The following is a 21872-nucleotide window of genomic DNA, read 5'->3' as shown; positions in this document are numbered from 1 at the left end:
TGGCTAGTAGAATGGTGAAGAGAGATAGCTGTCATAATGTCAGCCCTTGGCCCACAGAACCAGAAATCACCACAAAGTCATATAGAGTCCAAACAGATGGCTTTTACTGGTCAAATAGGCATACAGTGCAAACGAATAAAATGACAGCTATGAGAGACTCACTAGCTGGGAGATATTATAAGGCAGGAAAGGCGGGAGATTACACGCATAGGCTGAATACAGTTTCCCAGGAGCTGAGTTCCCAGGCCTAGGTATGCGACCTTGGGGGGCAGACAATACAGCGCAGAGACAGAGGCAATAACGAAACCGAGATAGCAGCCTGACAGCAGCCTACAATTTGGTCCTTTTCAATGGAGATGCCGGGGACGGAACCTGGGACCTTCTGCATGCAGAGCAGATGCCCTATCACTGAGCCCACGTTGCAACCGGGGTCTCCACCCTTTGTTACAGTCAGATAAAAGCTGCCGGGTTTTTTTCTCAGTTCTCGCATACCCAGTATCCAGCGATACAAGTAGGCTTGCCAACTGAACAGTGGGGGCGGGCAAAAGCCTGCCAATCCATCGGGCTGCCTGCCGACTCTTAGCTGGTCGGCCAGTGGAAGAGGGCCAGCTGAGCCCCCCCACCACCACAATTGACGTGCACGCGGCCCACCGGTGTCACTTCTGGGTTTACCTGGAAGCAACATGGATGCGCTAGCAATCACCTCTGAAAGTGATGGCACATCATGCAGGATGTAAACGCCCCAATCACGGCCACACCCTTGCCAGCCACACCCCCGCAAAGCTCCCGTTGGTGGTGAGGAACGACCTGGCAACCCTAAATACCAGTAGGTTTTGAGGACAGGCCAAATAGTGCGCCCAGGAGCCACTGCATATCAGGAAACCAGCACAGGGGGAGGCTGAAGACCCTTCTCTACCTGACCTGCAGTCCTGATCTGAATTGGGCACTGAATACATGGGAACTGAGGACAACCCAAGCTGTCCTCTGGCTGTTACACAGGGTGGGGACTCCAGAGCTAGGGATGCCAGCCTCCAGATGGGGCCTGGCTATCTCCTGGAATTACAGGTCATCTCCAGACTACAGAGATCAGTTCCCCAGGAGAAAATGGATGCTTTGGAGGGTGGACGCTGTAGCATTATACCCCACTGAAGTCCCTGTCCTCCCCAGGCTCCACCCCCAAATCTCCAGACGTTTCTCAATGTGGAGCTGGAAGACCCCTCCTTGCCAGTGGCCCAGGGGGATCTGGGAACCCTACCCAGAGCCAACCGGTGTACTCTACAGTTTGAGACATGGGATTTAAGGCTTAGTCTCTAGAGTTTCAACCACACAAGCAAAGCTGAGGCAGGTGAGCTACCTGGCCTGCACAGGGTCAGAAAGGACAGTGTCTAAGGCCATTTATGCATAGCTATTTTCTTGCAGTCACTCTGCCGACTACTTCAGGGCTTTGCCTTGATTATGCATGCATTTTCCCACCATCAGATATTGCCTCGCTCTCCCTGTGCATTTCCACGCATTTTGCCCGGGTTTTCTGGATGCTACCTAAACACAAATCCAGAAAACGCAGGCAAAATGCGCAGAAACGTGAGGGGAGAGCAAGGCAAACTCTGACGGTCAGAACACACAAGGATAAACAACATAATATGGTACCCATCAAACTGTATATGAAATTGTATTCTTAATGCAATTTCTATATTTACATTTTTTTGCAAATAGCAATGAGTTGTTGATTTGAGCAGCAGTGTATAACATAATATAAACTGATGTAAATACAGAGTATATTTCTACCAATTAGTCATAGAGTCTTTAGTCCATTATACATACAATCAGGGATACAGGTAACAATTCATCAGGTAAAGATTTCAGACGGGACAAAGGTATTAAATTTTTGTTAGGTGTTCATTTCTCTAACAAGCTGAAGCGTTCTTGATGTTTTCTTGTCAAATTGAAAACTACTAGGCCAGGCGTTCTCAACAAGGGGGGAATTTCCACCACCACCACCCCCGGGTTGCAAGGTGGGGACTGGGACCACTATTCAGCAAAATGTGATGTCCTGTAGATTATGTACAATCTGTAAAATTGTAGGGGTTTTTTTTTGAGTTAGACTATCTTGGGAAGCCCTGACCTGGATGGCCCAGGCTAGCCTGATCTCTCAGATCTCAGAAGTTAAGAAGGGTCAGCCCTGGTTAGTATTTGGATGGGAGACCACCAAGGAAGTCCAGGGCTGCTATACAGGGGAAGGAACAGGCAAACCACCTCTGTTAGTCTCTTGCCTTGAAAACCCCATAAAGGAGTCGCCATAAGTCGGCTGCGACTTGACGGCACTTTACACACACACACATCTTGGGAAAGGGGGAATTATATTCTGAACAATGGGGAAAGGGGGGGGATGGAGTAAAAATGGTTGAGAACCACTGGATATCAGATGGGAAACACATGCATCATCAAAGCAAAGCCTCATCAAAGAAGTCGGCGGGGTGATGGCGAGGAAACAGCCAGGCATAAATGGCCAACAACACCGACCCCTTTTTATTTGGAGATCAGTCTGGGGCTACAACAGCAGCTTGGTAAAACCGCTAAGCGCTCCCACCATCCCTGGGTGCTAAAGACCCTACTTTCTGGACCCATTAAATCACTGGCCCTCTTTCGGCCCTTTGGAGGGATGCCTTGTTAACACGGCCTCTTTGTTTGCCACCAGAGTTGTCGTCCTTCTGGGATCAACTCCCTTTCCGGGGGTCTCCAGAAGTTAACAGCCCAATCCTCTGCGGCGTTAACTCCCGTTGGGCTTAGACAGGCGTAACTGTCTAAGATTGCGCCGTAAATCTCCGGGGGGGGGGGGCGGCCGGTCGGATGGATGCGTCCGGTCCCTCTCAGGCCCGCTCATGTAAATGCAGACGCATCAACATAAAGACACAATGCGGTACACGGCGGCCCGGGTGGGGAAGCTTGTTTTGCTAACAGCTCTAGAGGACGAGAAGGCTTTCCTAGCATATCTTTCACCTAAAGGACACACATCTTCCGGGCTTGTAAAACAACCCAGGATGTGCACGACTAAAAAGGCCTACGGAAAGCAGATGGAATAATGGGGGAGGGCGACCTAATGGTAGATTCCCCCCTCCCCAGCCACCGAAGAGGGATGGAGGGGTAGGGTTGCCAGATCTAGGTTGGGAAACTCCTGATCTTCAGATACCAGCTTCCCTGGCGAAAACAGCAGTTATGGAGGGTGGAGGGCGGAATCACATATCTGCTGAGCTCCATCTAGAGTTGCCAGGTCCCTCTTTGCCACAGAGGGAGGTTTTTGGGGCGGAGCCTGAGGAGGGCGGGGTTTGGGGAGGGGAGGGACTTCAATGCCGTAGAGTCCCGTTGCCAAAGTGGCCATTTTCTCCAGGGGAACTGATCTCTATTGGCCGGAGATCAGTTGTAATAGCAGGGGATCTCCAGCTAGTACCTGGAGGTTGGCAACCCTAGTTCCATCCCCCCCCAACTCTGCCCTCCATGGGTCCCACCCCCAAATCGCCAAGTTTTTTGCAAGCCAGAGTTGGCAACCCTGTCACAGAGTCTAGGGCTGCTTCCATGCAGATGTTGCCCTCTGCCTGGCCTCCAAAACTGAAACTTTGGTGTCCATCCTCAAGCACATGAGGGAACACACACACACAAACACACACACACACACACAAAAGCTGCCTTGTACTTAGGGTTGCCAACCTGCAGGTAGTAGCTGGAGAACTCCTGCTATTAAAACTGATCTCCAGGCGATAGAAATCAGTTCCCCTGGGGGAAATGGCTGCTTTGGCCATTGGGCTCTATGGCGTTGAAGTCCCTCCCCTCTCCAAACCCCATCCTCCTCAGGCTCCGCCCCCAAAATCTCCAGCTATTTCCCATCCCGGAGCTGGCAACCCTACTTGTACTGAATCAGACCATTGGTCCATCAAGGTCAATACTGTCTACTCAGACTGCCAGCAGCTCCCCAGGATCTTGGCTTGATGCAAGCAATCATCCACCTTTGAGGTTGCCAGCTCTGGGTTGGGAAATACCTGCTCCGTTGTGATCTTTCCCAAACCTGCTTTGGTACAAGCCTTCCGGAAAGCTTGTACCCAAAGCAGGATTGCCAAGAAGATGTGGGATTTTGGGCCTCCACCCCCACATTGGCACCATGGCAGGGAGGGGGCCAAAGCTCAGAGGCAGAGAATCTCCTCTGCATGGACAAAGTCCCAGGTTCGATCCCTGACATTTTCAGTTACAGCATTTCAGGAAGCTGGGGTTAAACAGTAAAGTAGCCAAGTTTGCAGATGACACCAAATTATTTAGAGTGGTTAAAACAAAATTGGACTGTGAAGAGCTCCAGAAGGATCTCTGCATACTGGAAGAATGGGCATTAAAATGGCAAATGAGATTCAATGTGAGTAAGTGTAAAGTGATGCATATTGGGGCAAAAAATCCCAGCATATATACACTGATGGGATCTGTGCTGACAGTGACAGACCAAGAAAGGGATCTTGGGGTGGTAGTGGACAGCTCAATGAAGATGTCAACCCAGTGTGCGGCTGCTGTAAAAAAGGCAAATTCCATGCAGGCCATAATTAGACGAGGAATAGAGAATAAAACTGCTGATATCATACTGCCCTTGTACAAATCTTTGGTGAGACCACACTTGGAGTACTATGTACAGTTCTGGTCACCACACCTAAAAAAGGATATTACAGAGCTTGAAAAGGTACAGAAAAGAGCAACCAAAATGATTAGGGGACTAGAGCAACTGTCCTATGGGGAGCGGTTAAGACGCTTAGGGCTGTTTAGCTTGGAAAGAAGGCGGCTGAGGGGAGACATGATAGAGGTCTATAAAATTATGCATGGTTTGCAGAGAGTGGACAGGGAGAAGTTTTTCTCCCTCTCCCATAATACTAGAACACGGGGTCATCTGCTAAAGCTGGAGAGCGAGAGATTCAAAACAGATAAAAGGAAGTATTTTTGAACACAACACATAGTTAAATTGTGGAACTCCCTGCCCCAGGATGTGGTGATGGATGCCAGCTTGGAGGGTTTTAAGAGGGGAATGGACATATTCATGGAGGAGAGGGGTATTCATGGCTGTTAGTTAGAATGGATACTAGTCATGCTGCATACCTATTCTCTCTAGTATCAGAGGAGCATGCCTATTATTTTGGGTGCGGTGGAACACAGGCAGGATGGTGCTGCTGCAGTCGTCTTGTATGTGGCTTCCTAGAGGCACCTGGTTGGCCACTGTGTGAACAGACTGCTGGACTCGATGGGCCTTGGTCTGATATGTTCTTACGAAGCCGTCACTGGCAGATAACCTTTCTTTGCCTGAGACCAATTCTGGTCGGTCCATATGTCCAGATATCTCCTTTGCTGAAAAGAGGCACCTGAGCATATGGAGCTGCCATCTACCAGCTTAAGCCACTGATCCCTCTTGCTCAGGACTCTGAAGAGCAGTGGTTCTCCAGGGCCTCAGGCATTTTTGAAACACCTGCTACCTGAAATCCTGTCATCGTACAGGCTGGGGAATTGAACCAGGGACCCTCTGTAGGCAAAGCAGAGGCTCTACCACTGAGCCACGGCCTCTCTCATTAACGAGAATGCATGAAACTGCCTTATCCTGAGTCAGGCGTTTGTTTCCTCTGAGCGGCAGCCTCTTTCCAGGCTCTCCGGCCAAGGCCTTTCACAACACCTCTGATCTCATCTTTTTAACTGGAAATGACAGGGTTTGAACATGCAGCCTTCCTCATGTAAAGCTGATTCTCTTCCCACTCGGCCACAGACCCTTGCCAAATGGAGTGCAACTGTAGCCTTCCCCCCCGACCCCTGTTGTTATGGGGGCTACAAAGGCCTGCTGAAGGACACCTGTCTCCAAAGGTTTAAATTCCAGGGGAGTTTTTCCATTTGGGCATTTTCGACCCGGTTCCAACCAGCCTCAGCACATACCCCTCAACACGCGGAAGGGGTCGCGATTAGGGTTGACAGGTCCCTCTTCGCCACCGGCGGGAGGTTTTTTGGGCAGAGCCTGTGGCGGGAGGGGTTTGGGGAGGGGAGGGACTTCATTGCCATAGAGTCCAATTGCCAACGCGGCCGTTTTCTCCAGGTGAACTGATCTCTATTGGCTGGAGATCAGTTGTAATCGCAGGAGATCACCAGCTAGTGCCTGGAGGTTGGCAACCCTATCCTCCATGGACGAGGCACTGACTGGAGGCAAACCAGGGACACGGCAGCCCGAGATCCTGGGGGTAAAACTGACAGTGTGGAGTAGCAGTTAGAGCATCAGACTAGGAGACCCAGGCTCAAAGCGCGCCTCTGCCATGGACGTTCACTGGGTGACCTTGGACCAATCACAGGCTCTCAGCCCTAACCTACCTCACAGGGTTGTTGGGAGGATCAGACAAATTCACCAAGGAGAAATCACTCAAGGGCTGTTGAACATGATGGCTAAATGGAACCTCCATGTTCAGAGGCAGTCTACCTCTGAGTAGCAAACACTAGCGATCAACAGCCGGGCAAAGCTTTCCCTTTCCTGCTTTGTGTGTAGGTTTCCTAGAAGCACCACGGTTGAGCGCTGTTGGGCATGAATTGCTGAACTAGGCAAATTCAGGGTTTAAGCCACCAAGGAAGTTCTTACATTAAGGAAGAAAAAGGGCATATTTTACAGTTCCTTTTAAAACATGCGCAAAGAATCAACAGCTTATATCATTAGCCTGTCTGGAAAGAAATAGTTCAGGGAAATAAAAGAAAATGTTCCTTGGGAGTTTCGAAAATCCAATTCCGTAGCACTCTGGTTGCCAAATTAAAACCATTCCAGCGCTGTCTAATTGCTGGCCCTGTAACTTGAGGGGTCTCTTAAACATATGCTTTGGGCTTGTCCAGTTATTCAGCCTTTGTGGGAGGTAGTAATTATTCCTATCAATTTTGTATTAGACTATGCACTGATCTTTGAGGATGCTGATGTACTTTTAAAACAGTGGCCTGTCTCCAGGAGACTAACTCAGGATCAATGAAAATGGACCCTCCGTGCCCTTACAATTGCTAAAAGACTTCTATTACAACCCTGGAGAGATAAATGCCCACCTCCAGTAATCCAATGGATTGAAGACCTTACAACCTTATCAACCTTTCAACATAGGGAACATAGACACATGATAGGGTTGCCAACCTCCAGGTGGTGGCTGGAGATCTCCTGCTATTACGACTGATCTCCAGGCAACAGAGATGAGTTCTCCTGGAGAAAATGGCAACTTTGGCAATTGGACGCTATGGCATTGAAGTCCCTCCCCTCTGGAAACCCTGCCCTCCTCAGGCGCCATCCCCAAAATCTCCAGGTATTTCCCAGCTCAGAGCTGGCAACCCTAATGCATAAACATATGAAGGGGCCGTGGTTCAGTGGTAGAGCATTTGCTTGGCATGCAGAAGGTCCCAGGTTCAAGCCCCAGTATCTCCAGTTAAAGGGACTAGGCAAGTAGGTGATGTGAAAGACCTCTGTCTGAGACCCTGGAGAGCCGCTGCCAGTCTGAATAGACAATACTGACTTTGATGGACCAAGGGTCTGATTCAGTATAAGGCAGCTTAATGTGTTCAACCTCCAGGTACTAGCTGGAGATCTCTCGCTATTACAATTGATCTCCAGCCAATAGAGATCAGTTCCCCTGGAGAAAAAGGCCACTTTGGCAACTGGACTCTATGGCAATGAAGTCCCTCCCCTCCCCAAACTCCGCCTGCCTCAGGCTCTGCCCAAAAAAACCTCCCGCAGGTGGCGAAGAGGGACCTGGCAACCCTACTCACAGGGTTGTTGAGAGGATACAATGGAGGAGAGGAGAATGATAGAGGTCTATAAAATTATGATTGGTTTGGAGAGAGTGGACAGGGAGAAGTTTTTCTCCCTCTCCCATAATACTAGAACACGGGCTCATCTGCTAAAGCTGGAGGGCGAGAGATTCAAAACAGATAAAAGGAAGTATTTTTTCACACAACGCATAGTTAAATTGTGGAACTCCCTGCCCCAGGATGTGGTGATGGCTGCCAGCTTGGAGGGCTTTAAGAGGGGAGTGGACATATTCATGGAGGAGAGCGGTATTCATGGCTGTTAGTTAGAATGGATACTAGTCATGCTGCATACCTATTCTCTCCAGGATCAGAGGAGCATACTTATTATTTTGGGTGCGGTGGAACACGGGCAGGATGGTGCTGCTGCAGTCGTCTTGTTAGTGGCTTCCTAGAGGCCCCTGGTTGGCCACCGTGTGAACAGACTGCTGGACTTGATGGGCCTTGGTCTGATCCAGCAGGGCCTTTCTTATGTTCTTATGTTCATTTGCATCCCTCATCAGGGAGAAAGGCAGGATGCAAATGAAGTAAATAAAGAAGAAAAATAAATTCTCTGCCATTCTCCCTACCATCAACATTGCCTTGCAAATCATGTCCACAACAGACTGCAACTACACACTTAAAGTATACAACCAACAATAAGAAACTCGGCCCTCGGATTTCAAACTATTACCTAATCACCTTATGTAAGGCAGACTGGCAGATGCGAACAGGACTATGCAGTGATCTCACAGGAGTATGGTGTGGGGAGGGGGGGGGGACAAACAGAGTGTATTTACTCTATTTCTATCCCCCCTTTCGCCCCAACGGCTCACATCATTCTCTCTCCTCCATTTTACTCTCACAACAACCCTGTGAGGCAGGTTAGGCGGGGAGCGTGCGGCTGGCCCAAGGTCACCCAGCAAGCTTCCACGGCAGAGCATGAATTCGAACCTGGGTCTCCCAGATCCTAATCCGACACTTTAACCATTGCACCACACTGGCTGTGCTAATGGGCATGGAATTTTGGCTGAGAATTTTAGCTCTCTCTTTTTTTAAAAAAGAGCAGGTTTTTACTCCTTGGGATTGCAAAAATATGTTTGAAAGAGTCTGGATGATACCTGCTTAAATCTCAGAAGACAGAGAGGCAATAGAGATTCCAGTGAAGAAGAATAGGGTTTAGGGAACAGCTCCAAGTGTTTCCCAGGGCCTAGAAAAAGGTTGCCAGCTCCAGGTTGGGAAATACCTGGAGATTTTTTGAGCAGAGCCTGAGGAGGGTGGGGTTTGGGGAGGGAATTCAATGCCATAGAGTCCAATTGCCAAAGCGGCCATTTTCTCCAGGGGAACTGATCTTTATTGCCTGGAGATCTTTGTTGCCTGGAGATCTCCAGCCACCACCTGGAGGTTGGCAACCCTAGACTAGAAAAAAAATCAGAATGAATGATGGAAGATGATAAACCTTATGGGTGGGGGGAATCTTACAATATAAGGTTTGTGCAAATTAGCTTCGTTTGCATAATTCACACAAGACCCAGAGGGTCGTGGGGATTGCCTGGCTATAACATTTCATTTTTGCATTTTTAGGACGGAGTGTAGAACAGCTCTGGTTATGCCTCTGTCATTCTGGAAAGGATTTTCGACATGGGGGAAGGGAAGGGACTTCGACGTATTCTCTCTCCCAGATATAAGTTCCTCAGCTGACAAACCGCTGCCCCTGCCAAAATTCAGTCCCCTGGCGTCTCAAGAGAAAGGATCTCGGGTCACAGGTGCCGGGCAAAGCTTTTCTCTGCAAGACCCCTAGAGAGCTTCTGCCATTCAGAAGAGACAATAGGGATACACACACGGTATAAGGCAGCTTCTGCCATCCATGTGATGCTGGATTCTGCGCCCGTCCACCCATGAGGCTTGCCAGCCAAAGAGGGGAAAGAAACATCCCTGCCAGTAGCATTGCCTGTAGGCCACTTGCCAGATTTGGGTTTTTGGTTTGAATAAAGCTAGAGTTGGCAAAGAGCTCAAATGCTCATTTAGTGCGCAGTGTTCAAACTGTGTATCCCACACATGGGTTCTAAGGCCAGATTTTGGGACTGCTCTATTTATCTGCCTGTATGTCAGGAAGGGGCAGGGATTTAGTGGTACGGCATCTGCTTGGCATGCAGAAGGTCCCAGGTTCAATCCCTGGCAGACCTCTGTCTGTGACCCTGGAAAGCCACTGTCGTAGGGTTGCCAGGTCCTTCTTCGCCTCCGGCAGGAGGTTTTTGGGGCAGAGCCTAAGGAGGGGAAGGATTTCAATGCCATAGCGTCCAATTGCCAAAGCGGCCATTTTCTCCAGGTGAACTGATTTCTATCGGTTGGAGATCAGTTGTAACAGTAGGGGAACTCCAGCTAGTACCTGGAGGTTGGCAACCTTATGCTACCAGTCAGAGTAGACAATACTGATTATGATAGTCGGCGGTCTGATTCAATATACGGCAGCTTCATGTGCTCTTTTGTTAGGTAGGAGCCATGGCTCAGTGGTAGAGCATCTGCTTGGCATGCAGAAAGTCCCAGGTTCAATTCTCGGCACCTCCAGTTAAAAGGATCAGGCAGCAGGTGATGCGACATTGAAATCCTGGAGAGCTGCTGCCAGCCTGAGTAGACAATACTGACCTTGATGGATTGATGGTCTGACTGTCTGTCTGTGCAAGTTCTAGATAGTCCTCAGCCCAAGGAGCTCAAGACACCATATAAGTTTCTCCCCCTGTTCCTTTTGCCCTCACAACAACCCTGCGAGGCATTTTTAAAGATGGTGGTTTTAATTGTACGCCACCTCAAGCAGGACTCTGAAGAGGCAGCATAGAAATATTCTAAATAAATTAAGAGGTTAGGCTGAGAGAGCGTTTGGCCTATGGTAGGGGTGTCGAACTCAATTGTTATGAGGGCCAGATATGACATAAATGTAGGGTTGCCAGGTCCCTCTCTGGCACTGGCAGGAGGTTTTTGGGGCGGAGTCTGAGGAGGGCGGGGTTTGGGGAGGGACTTCAATGCCATAGAGTCCAATTGCCAATGCAGCTATTTTCTCCAGGGGAACTGATCTCTATCAGCTGGTGATCAGTTGTAATAGCAGATCTCCAGCTAGCACCTGGAGGTTGGCATCCCTACATAAATGTCACTTGGTCGTGCCAGACCATGCCTCGCCAGCTCAGATCAAGAGGGGGAGTGGCTGCCTCAGCTGTCACGCGGGCTGGATAAGAGCTCTCAAGGGGCCTTATGTTTGACACCCCTGGCCAACGGTCATTCAGTAAGATTCTCGGCTGACTGGGAATTCGGGCCTGGAGTTCCCCAGTCCTGGCGCAATAGTTAAAACCACGAAAACCACAGTGCTTTTCACGACACAACAGCGTTCAGCCACAATGCATCCTTTTGTGCACCGGAGACTGCAGGGGCTCATGTGCGGGCATCTGTCTGACCCACTTCCCCCATGCATTTCTGCAGAACCAAGTAAAGCAGGAGGGAATGCGGCCAGGCAACGGGGCAAGGTGGCAGTGCCCACAGTGAGAGGCGCTCCCCCCACAAAGTGGTTCCTCCCCCCTCCCACTACAGAATACATGAACACATGAAGCTGCCTTGTACTGAATCAGACCCTTGGTCCATCCAAGTCAGTATTGTCTACTCAGACCGGCAGCGGCTCTCCAGGGTCTCAGGCAGGGGTCTTTCACATCACCTACTTGCCTCGTCCCTTTAACTGGAGATGCCGGGGATTGAACCTGGGACCTTCTGCATGCCAAGCAGATGCTCTTAACATCGAGCCATGGCCCCTGCCTAACAAACAAAAAAAACCCCATCAAGCTGCCCTATATTGAATCAGACCTCAAAGACAGTATTGTCTACTCTGACTGGCAGTGGCTCTCCAGGGTCACAGGCGGAGGTCTGCCGGGGATTGAACCAGGGACCTTCTGTATGCCAAGCAGATGCTCTACCACTGGGCCACGGCCCCTCCTCCAGCCCAAAATATCTTCCAGTACACCGTGAGAAGCAAACAGAAAGCTTCGAATCCTAGATCTTTCGGTGGAGTTCTCTAGGGCCTGCTCACAGACTGAAGGCTTTTGGGTTTCCCTTCAATGGTCTGGCTCTGACCAGGTACAAGAACGTTTGAAACCCAACCTTGGCAAGCTGAATAGATTCCCAGTGGTGCCGCAGACACCGAAATGAGCATCGCCAGTCTTGTCGGTATACATGCGCCAACTGCTGAGAAGCCAACCCCAGAAAAGGAGGACAAAACCAAATCACACAGGAACAGTGGCTGCCAACAAGAAAGGTAAAAATACCAACCATACCCCTCCTGACATGGGCAACTGCCCTGGTATCATTGTCATGGACACCCCCTGCTCCCCCCCAATGCAATCTGCAGTACTGGACTACCGGATACGGTAGTAGACATATCAGCGTCAGGGGGTGCGTGTTGCAGAGCTAGCAGCCCGTACCATCAAAACCGACAGTAGAAAATTGGATACAAACAAATTTAGGTTAGGAAACCAGAAGGAAGTTTCTGACAAATCAGTGGCGTAAAAGGCCAGGAGTTCCCTTTTTCAGATGCCAGCAGGGTTGCCAACCTCCAGGTGAGGCCGGGAGATCTCCTGGGACGGCAACTGGTCTCCAGAAAACAGAGATCAGAGCCCCTGGAAATAAGGTTGCCAACCTCCAGGTAGTAGCTGGAGGTCTCCTGCTATTACAACTGATCTCCAGCCAATAGAGATCTGCTCCCCTGGAGAAAACGGCCACTTTGGCAATTGGATTTTATGGCATTGAACTCCCTCCCCTCCCCAAATCCCTCCCTCCTCAGGCTCCAGCCCAAAAACTTCCTTCTGGTGGCGAAGAGGCATCTGGCAACCCTACCTGGAGAAAACGGCTGCTTTGGAGGGTAGACTCGAAGGAATGGTGTGTCAAACATAAGGCCCGCGGGCTGGATCTGGCCCCTTGAGAGCTCTTATCTGGCCCACAAGCCAGCCGAGGCAGCCACCCCCTCCCCACTCTCGATCTGGGCTGGCGAGGCATGGCATGGCCCGACCCAGTGATATTTATGTCATATCTGCCCCTCGTAACAAATGAGTTTGACACCCCTGCTCTAAGGCATTATATCCTACTGAGGCATTATAACCCTTCCCTCCCTAAGCCCCACCTCCCCCAAGTTTCACCCCCAAAGCTCCTGGAATTCCCCAATCCCGGAGCTGGCAACTCAAAATGGTGGAGGACCCCGAGTTCAAAATATGGGGCACGAACATGAAATTTATATTGCATACTGCATTCTTATGCAGAATTACGCCAAGAAGCCCACTGAAATCAGCTTAGACTGGAGCTACTCTGCATAGGATTGCATTGGTGTGATTTCTTTTCCGAGGCCTCACTGGGGGTTTCAGCCCCATGTACATCTACAGTTGCCAGTCTAAGCCCATTCATTCCAGTCTCCAGTTCAATCCCCGGCACCTTCAGTTAAGAGGACCAGGCAGAAAGTGATGCGAAAGACCTCCGAGACCCTGGAGAGCTGCTGCCAGTCTGAGTAGACAATACTGACTTTGATGGACCAAGGGTCTGATTCAATATAAGGCAGCTTCATGTGTGTAACATGCAGGTTCCAGCTTGCCTACCAGACCCAGATACCAACCAGGATTTCTATGTAACCATTTCGGTGGAAATAGTAACAACCCTACCAAAGGTATCACAGCAGTAGCGGTGATCATAGAGGTGGTAGAACACCTGCTTTGTATCCAGATGGTCCCCAGGTTCAGCGCCTGGTATCAGCAGCTAAACAAGCTCTCAGGCAGCAGGTGTGAGGAAAGACCTTTCTCTGCCCGAGACCCTGGAGAGCGGCTGCCAGGCAGAGGAGAAAATCCTGAGCTGGATGGGCCGAGGGTCTGAGTCAGTCTCCAGACTGCTTTCAAACACATTGGATAATGCACTTTCAATTCACTTTAGCAACTGGGTTTTCCTGTATGATTTTCCTAGAGACCAACCCCTACGAGGAAAGGGTGAGGGAATGTTCAGCCTGGAGATGCGTAGGTTGAGGGGGGACATGAGACTTACAGCACAGAGGATGCCACATGCAAAAAAGGACCTAGGGGTCTTAGTAGACCATACACTGAACATGAGTCAGCAGTGGGACACAGTAGCTAAAAAGGCAAATGGAGACCGAGCCCTGTGAGGAAAGGCTGAGGGAGTTGGGAATGTTCAGCCTGGAGAAGAGGAGGTTGCGGAGAACATGACTGAAGGGCTGTCACCTAGAGGTGGGCAGGGAGCTCTTCCTGTTGGCAACAGAGGATAGGACTCGCAATAATGGGTTTCAGTTACGGGTGGAAAGGTACCGTCTGGGTTTTAGGAATTTGTTTTTTTACAGGAAGAAGAGTTGGTTTTGATATGCCGGTTTTCTCTACCTTTTAAGGAGAATCAAACTGGCTTACAATCTCCTTCCCTTCTTCTCCCCACAACAGACACCTTGTGAGGTAGGTGAGGCCGAGAGAGAACTGTGACTAGCCCGAGGTCACCCAGCAGGCTTCATGTGTAGGAGTGGGGAATCAAACCCAGTTCTCCAGATGAGAGTCCACCCCTCCTAACCACTACACCACCGGGTGGAATCGGCTGCCTAGGGAGGTGATGAGCTCCCCCTCACCAGCAGTCTTCAAGCAGAGGCTGGACAGACACTCATCAGTAATGCTTTAGGTTGATCCTGCACTGAGCAGGGGGTTGGACTAGATGGCCTGTATGGTTTCTTTCAACTCTGTGATTCTAACCTAAAGGTGTCATGATAAAGCCAATTCTCGGTGTGAATGAAATGCTTCCCGCCCCCCATTCATAATATCATCAGTTATAAAGGGTCTCGGGCTGAAGGGCTAAGAAAGAGAGAAATGGACCAACAGGACCTTTCTTACGCTCTTATGTATCCAGCCAGGGGTCTCTGCTGCTCACAGAGGGCTTGAGAGCCATCGTAGTGTAGTGGTTAAGAGCAGTGGTTTGGAGTGGTGGACTCTGATCTAGAGAACCGGGTTTGAGTCCCCACTCCTCCACCTGAGTGGCGAAGGCTAATCTGGCGAACTGGATTTCTTTCCCCACTCCTCCACATGAAGCCAGCTGGATGACCTTGGGTGAGTCACAGCTCTCTTAGAGAGCTCTCAGCCCACCCACCCCCGGCCACCCCTGTTAACGGTGGAGCAGGAGAGGAGGCCACTGTGGTGGGCTCAGATATGGGTGCATGTAGCACCACCTATATTAGGTGTTATGGAACACAGGCAGGATGCTGCTGCAGTCATCTTGTTTGTGGGCTTCCTCGAGGCACCTGGTTGGCCACCGTGTGAACAGACTGCTGGACTTGATGGGCCTTGGTCTGATCCAGCATGGCTTTTCCTATGTTCTTATGTCCATGTATGTAACATGCAGATGCCAGTTTGGCTACCATACCCAGATTCCAACTGGCTTCTAAACCTTTCTCAGTCCACTGATATCCATGGGTTTAGAAGGGCATCTCTGTTTAGGATTACCTTGACTTTTATTTAATTTAAACACTTCCTGCTTTTTTTCATATCCCAACACAAACATTGCAGGAAAAAAAGCAAGTTTTTTTAAAACCAACAACTACACAAAATCCAGGTACATTAAAATTTAAACAACAAAGCAACAGGATAGTACTCAAGCAGCAAAGAAGGAAGAAACCCAGGAACAAAAAGCACAATTAACCGTTAGAAGCTTGGGAGATTTTTTTCTTCAAAGATGAAACACGATGTCTGAGTGAATGCAACGTTGGTGGATGCCTCCTGTACCTGTCTGGGGAAGGAGTTCCATAAACTGGGTGCCAGGCCTCCAAAAAGACTGGGCACGTTCAGATGGAAACAGGCCCCGCTCTACTGATGCCAATCTCAGCATGCTCTGTTGGCAAAGATCTATGTACCAACACTGATCTTGCTGCCGCTCAGATGGACATCAGGGCATGGTCTTCGGCAGGCGCCTACCTGCAAATGGGCAAAGTCAACAACTGCCTGAACACGTGGCCTTCTCCGTTGTGGCCCCAACCTTATGGAACGGCCTGCCAGAGGAGGCCGGGAAGGCTCCCACTCTCCTGGCTTTCCGCAAACTATGCAAAGCTGAATTATTCACGAGGGCTTTTCTACGCAGGCAATAGACTTGCCCTGCGCTAAATAAGTCCCAAAGTTACTTGGAAAAAGTATTAGGGACTGCGGTCTATACTACGGTGTACAACTTGCTGAAACTAGGATCCGACTATGGGATTTTTGTATCATTTACAGTGCATTCCTAAGGAGAGTTACTCCAGTCTAAGCCCATGGTTACTTAGACTGGAGTAACTCTCCTTAGGAACGAACTGTTAATGTGTCATGTTAATACTTATGCTTTGCTTCCGTCCTGTTTTTAGACTTCTGGTCAGTTCTACCACCCTAACCCTACTGCATTGTTTACTGAATGTGCCATCCGCCGATTGCATTGACTCACTCTGCGGAAACCGACCTGAGTCCAAGAGAGGAAGGTGGACTATAAATAATGTAAACACATAAATAGAAATAAATATCGTCCTCGCCTGCGCAGGCTCCCCCAAGGATGTTGCTCACCTTAATGACAATGGAATGGATCCAACCATCCACCAAGTGCCTCTCCCTCCAACCTAAGTGGTTCTTCTTCCAACAGAAGCGCCACTTAAGCTGGAGGAAGGCTCCTTAAATTGGAGGCACTTGAGGCAAAAGGGAAGGCGGCGTATAAATATTTTAACAAATAATTACACTTTGCTCAGGGCAGCAAAGAGGTACAGTCCACCCCAACGCCTCAGCCAACCGGGGCTTCAATCCACAGCGGCCGGTTGGCAAAACCAAACTGCCCTGCTTGGAGTTCCACCATTCAAACTCCAGATGTGGTTTTGGGCTCAAGAAAGCAGATGCAGGGGGTTGGGGGGGGGGCTCCCAGTGCAGGTTGCACCAATGAGAAACCACTGCTTTAAGCCCTGGAAAGGAAAACAGAGAGAGAGAAGAGTATTTGTTTTGGGGAGGGGGTGCTTTTTCCATTGGAAACCATAGCGTGGGGAGAGGGAAGAGTTTCCTTCCCCAGTGAACAGAGCCCTCTGTGACTGCTTTTCAGGGCAAATTACACTTCCGGAGTTCCATTATGCGGAAGTACGAACACCACAGGCATTCTGCGCCTTCATCTTTTGCAGCAAGAGCAAGCCAGAGTTCTCCAGCTTCCAGTCCGACGGTTTTATAGCAGTTAAAGCTTTTGGGTGTGCAACCGAAGATGTGGGTTCCAGTGCATGACATCTTCCGGCACAATAGATGCGCCGGTCTTTGAGGTGCCGCAGGACTCTCGGTTGGCCACGCGACGAGCGGCAGTCCTGCCTTGGCAGATATTACCCATGGAGCAAGAAGAACCACAAAATAATGAGATCGTTGCAGGCACCGGAAACGAACTGAGGAGCCCTCCCCAGCGACCGTGGTAAGATTGTCACCAACAGGGAGGGAGGGCAGGAAGAGTCGTGTCAGTGTTTGGCTCTCGTGGCCCTTTCTTGCACGCCCAGGGTAGAGCCAATCGACTCTTTGGGGGTCAGGAAGCCATTTTTCTCCAGGCCAGATTGGCCAGGGATCCTGGAGGGGTCTTTTTTTTGGCCATCTTCTGGGAGTGGAATAGGGGTCACTGGGGGTGTGGGGGGGAGGTAGTTGTCAATTTCCTGCATTGTGCAAGGGGTTGGACTAGATGAGCCTGGTGGTCCCTTCCAACTCTATGATTCTAATTGTCACCAACAATATCTCACACTTACTGCCCTGCCAGCCTCTGTATATCTGGAGAGAGTAGAGGGAGAGAAATTCTTCTCCCCTTCTAACAGTCCTAGAACTGGGGGCCACCCAAGTAATTTGTTCGGCAGCAGCTTCTGGAGAAGCAAAAGGAAATACACCTAATTAACACCAGGACTACCTACATGGAACCTCCAAGTTCAGAGGCAGTATACCTCTGAAGGCCAAATGCTAGGGACTAACAGGAGAAGGTTGTTGTTTGCAGGCCCTGCTTGTGAGACTCCAGGTGTGTCTTGCTGGCCACTGTTGGAATCCAAATGCCGGAAGCGAGGATGCCTCGATCCAAACCTGCAGAGCTTTTCTCGGGTTCTTAAACCAACAGCTGCTCAGGGTGACCCAAAGCCCCAGCCTCACACGAGCCCGATCCGCGCCGCCACAAGAAACCGACACGCCAGCACCATCGCCCCCGGTCACTGATCCGCACGGCCCTCCCCATCAATGCCCATGGCCACGCCAAAAGGCCAGGGATCACACCCACTCCAAAAAAACGGGCCCTCTCTCCGGTCACGTCATGCCAGTACCCACAATGCCACTCCTGATAGGGCTGATAGGGCTGGCTCCATCCTTCCCAGAAGGCCGTGAGCTCCCCCAATTGGTCCTATAACTTCAGCCCTCGACCCCATACACAGACGCATGCCAGAACCAGGACCCAAATAACGAACGACGGAGCCAGCGGGGTCAACGGAGAAGAAGAGCCACCAGAGAGAGGGACTTCGCATCAGGCGCTCCAACCTCACCGCGCCCGTTTCCTTGGCAATAAGTCCCACTGAGTTCCATGGGGCTCAGTCCCAGGTAAGCGTGCAGAGGACCCCAGAGTTCCTCTTCCCAAATGGGGCTCTGTGGCTTGGCCCACTGGCCTCCCTCTGCGTGCCTCTCACCTTCGGCGGTTTCCATCCCTTCGGGTCCGTCCACGCCGCTATAAATATTCCGGTCACCATCGCTGCCACAATTACCCATCCTCACCTCCGTCACCTCCTCCCGCCACCCCCTTCCTCCGACATTACACAAGCCCCCCCACCCGTTTCACCCCCCCTTCTTAATTCATCCCCACGAAGACAAGGGTCCTCACCCAGCCACGGACACACATACAAACCTTTCATTCAGGGACTTTCCTCCCTCCACACGTCTGTCCGCCCGCCCGGCGCACACACACACACACACACACACATCCCCTCCTGTGCCTCACCAGAGCCAAACAGTGCGCTCAGTGTTCCCTCCGCCTTGCACATCCAGCCCCTCTGCAGATTCTCGACCCAGCTCGGTCGGAGCCTCCTCTCCCCCCCCACCACCACCACCCCGTGGCAGGCACAAGCGTGCCAATTCAGTACGCGAGTGGTACCCAAACGCACGGGAGAAGGGCTTGGCGAAACGGCAGGGGGAGGACGGCACCCCCTGAAGCCAGCCAGCCAGCCAGGCAGCTGGATGTCGGTAAGGGGGTGCCAGATGCATTTTTGCATCCCCACAGGACGGCACCCCCTGAAGCCAGCCAGCCACCCAGGCAGCTGGATGTCGGTAAGGGGGTGCCAGATTTATCTTTGCATCCACACAGCACGCTTGCAGTTGTTGTGACACCTCGTTCGCAGGAGGGTGGGGGGGGATCTGGGTTTCCGCGGCGGGCATCCGTGACACTGGGATGGTGTATTCCTGCGGGACCGGCACAGGTGGGGGGGACGGGACCCGTCCAGGATGGGACAGCCCCCCCAGGGGAAACCTGGGCAAGACCGGCGTCCAAAGAGCACCCACCGTGGCACGCAGGAGCCCAGCGGGGGGATGCCCGTGCCACGCGCGCCTGCATGCACATGCACACGCACACGCGTGCCCAGGGGGGCCTCGGGTCCGCCGCCCGCGCCCTCCCGCGCCCCAGCCCGGACTGCGGTACCTTGCGAGAGGCACATCGCCGCGATCCTGCAGAGGAGCCGGAGGAGCGGGGCGCCGGTCATGGCTCTGCCTGGTCGGGCCGGGGGGGATCTGCGGCGGGGGGACGCGGGCAGCGCGCGGCGGAGGCGGGCAGCGGCGGAGGGGGAGACGGCAGCCTGCCTCGCGCGTCCAGCCCGCCAGCCCTGCTGCATCTCAGAAGGGGGGGGGGAGGACCGGGGAGGGGAGGGGAGCGGGGGATGCTCCGGGAGGGAGGGGGGCGCGCGCCGAGCGTGACAGACAGTTGGGCAGAGAAGAGGGCGGCGCCCGGGCGGGCCAATGGGGGGAGCGGGCGGGCCGGGGGGGGGAAAGGGGCCGGCCATGCAAATGAGGCGGGAGGGGGCCCTCCAATGGGAGGGGGTGGGCGGGGCCGAGGAAAGGTGGGGGGGAGAAGGTGGTTTATGAGAGGTCCTTTGTTACTGCAGCGATGCCGGGGAGGGGAGGGGAGGGGGGGAGAAAGGGGAGGAGGGGGGGAGAAAGGGGAGGGGGGAGGGGAGGGGGGAGAAAGGGGAGGGGGGAGAAAGGAGAGCGCCCCCCCCATGATGTATAATTAGGCATACATCTACTTGCCCCATGAATATTGTCCCAGTACATGCTATCATTAATTTTACATATTACATACTATGTATAATTAGGCATACATCTACTTGCCCCGTGAATATTGTCCCGGTACATACTGTTATTAATTTTACATATTACATACTATGTATAATTAGGCATACATCTACTTGCCCCGTGAATATTGTCCCGGTACATACTGTTATTAATTTTACATATTACATACTATGTATAATTAGGCATACGTCTACTTGCCCCGTGAATATTGTCCCAGTACATACTGTTATTAATTTTACATATTACATACTATGTATAATAAGCCATACATCTACTTGCCCCATGAATATTGTCCCAGTACATACTATTATTAATTTTACATATTACATACTATGTATAATAAGCCATACATCTACTTGCCCCATGAATATTGTCCCAGTACATGCTATTATTAATTTTACATAATACATACTGTGTATAATTAGGCATACATCTACTTGCCCCATGAATATTGTCCCAGTACATACTGTTATTAATTTTACATTAAACATACTATGTATAATTAGGCATACATCTACTTGCCCCATGAATATTGTCCCAGTACATACTGTTATTAATTATACATATTACATACTATGTATAATTAGGCATACATCTACTTGCCCTATGAATATTGTCCCAGTACATACTGTTATTAATTTTACATAATACATACTATGTATAATTAGGCATACATCTACTTGCCCCAATGAATATTGTCCCAGTACATACTATTATTAATTTTACATATGTACATATTGTCAAATAAATGAGGATTAAAAATGCATGTACTAAAGACATAGATTTTTTACCAGACATATCACGAGAGATCATCAACCCGATGATCAGGGAAGCCCGGGGAGATCCCGACTGGGATCTCTCCTTCCCTGCCTCCCCTGCAGCCCCCACTCCTTAGTTCACACCCCCCAGATCATCAAGGATGGGTTTGTGGGTAGGGGGGGAGCCAGGGAGGGGTTTTCAGCCTGTGCAATTTCTTCCCCATCCCCAACTCCGAAGTCTTCCCTCTGGCTCATTTGCAAAGCTAATCCGCCCACCCCCCTTGCACTTTCCCTTCCCTGGAGCAATCCCCCCCTTCCCATTCTAGGAGCTCTCTTCCCCACCCCAGCCCCAGATCTGGTTCCTTCACTTGCCCAGGAGCTGCGCTCCTTCGTCCTAGGCTGCGGCTGTTCAGTGGGAGGGGGACTCTCTGCACATGCTCCGGGGCACTTTTTGAAAATTAAAAAAATGACTGCTTTGGGGGATTCAGGACGGGAGCCAAACTGTACTTCTCTGGGCCACTGCACCAAAGGGATCACATGGGACCCCTCCCTCAGCCTTTCCGGTTCATATAATCTCGTGGAGGGGGGGATGCTATGTCAGGAAAGTCGTACAGAGACTGTAGTTGTGAGTTTCCTGCATTGTGCAGGGGGTTGGACTAGATGACCCTGGGGTCCCCTTCCAACTCTATGATTCTGTGACTGCACCGCTGCATGCCAACTTCGGTGAAGCGCAACTCTCTTCTCCTGCCCCTCCTCGCCAATGCTCCGACCGATTCAGGAAATTCAGCCCTTAGTACTGAATAGAGAATCCAGGTGCTCTGAGCTCCGGCCCCAATGATGCCCTGCCTCGAAACCTTTCCTTCTTTTAACCTCCTCCAGTGGTAACTCCTGGTGGGTGACAGGACAGCTAGTGTGGTGTCGTGGTTATAAGGTTGCCAGGTCTGGGTTGGGAAATCCCTGGAGATTTGGG

At 51.0% G+C, this 21872-nt stretch overlaps 1 protein-coding gene across 1 annotated transcript in view; it reads right to left on the bottom strand.

Moving 5' to 3' along the window:
- Positions 1-18572, bottom strand: part of IGLON5 (IgLON family member 5) — a 137989-nt gene extending 119417 nt beyond the window's left edge. The window contains exon 1 of the mRNA XM_056846372.1: positions 18494-18572. Within this exon, the coding sequence (XP_056702350.1) occupies positions 18494-18572 (79 nt within the window). The remainder of the gene's footprint in view (positions 1-18493) is intronic.
- Positions 18573-21872: the final 3300 nt, after the last annotated feature.

The sequence above is a fragment of the Euleptes europaea genome, chromosome 3, assembly GCF_029931775.1.
Source record: "Euleptes europaea isolate rEulEur1 chromosome 3, rEulEur1.hap1, whole genome shotgun sequence".
In the NCBI taxonomy this organism is placed as follows: domain Eukaryota; kingdom Metazoa; phylum Chordata; class Lepidosauria; order Squamata; family Sphaerodactylidae; genus Euleptes; species Euleptes europaea.
The sequence above is the reverse complement of the archived record's forward strand: the minus strand, read 5'-3'. Positions and strand labels throughout refer to the sequence as shown.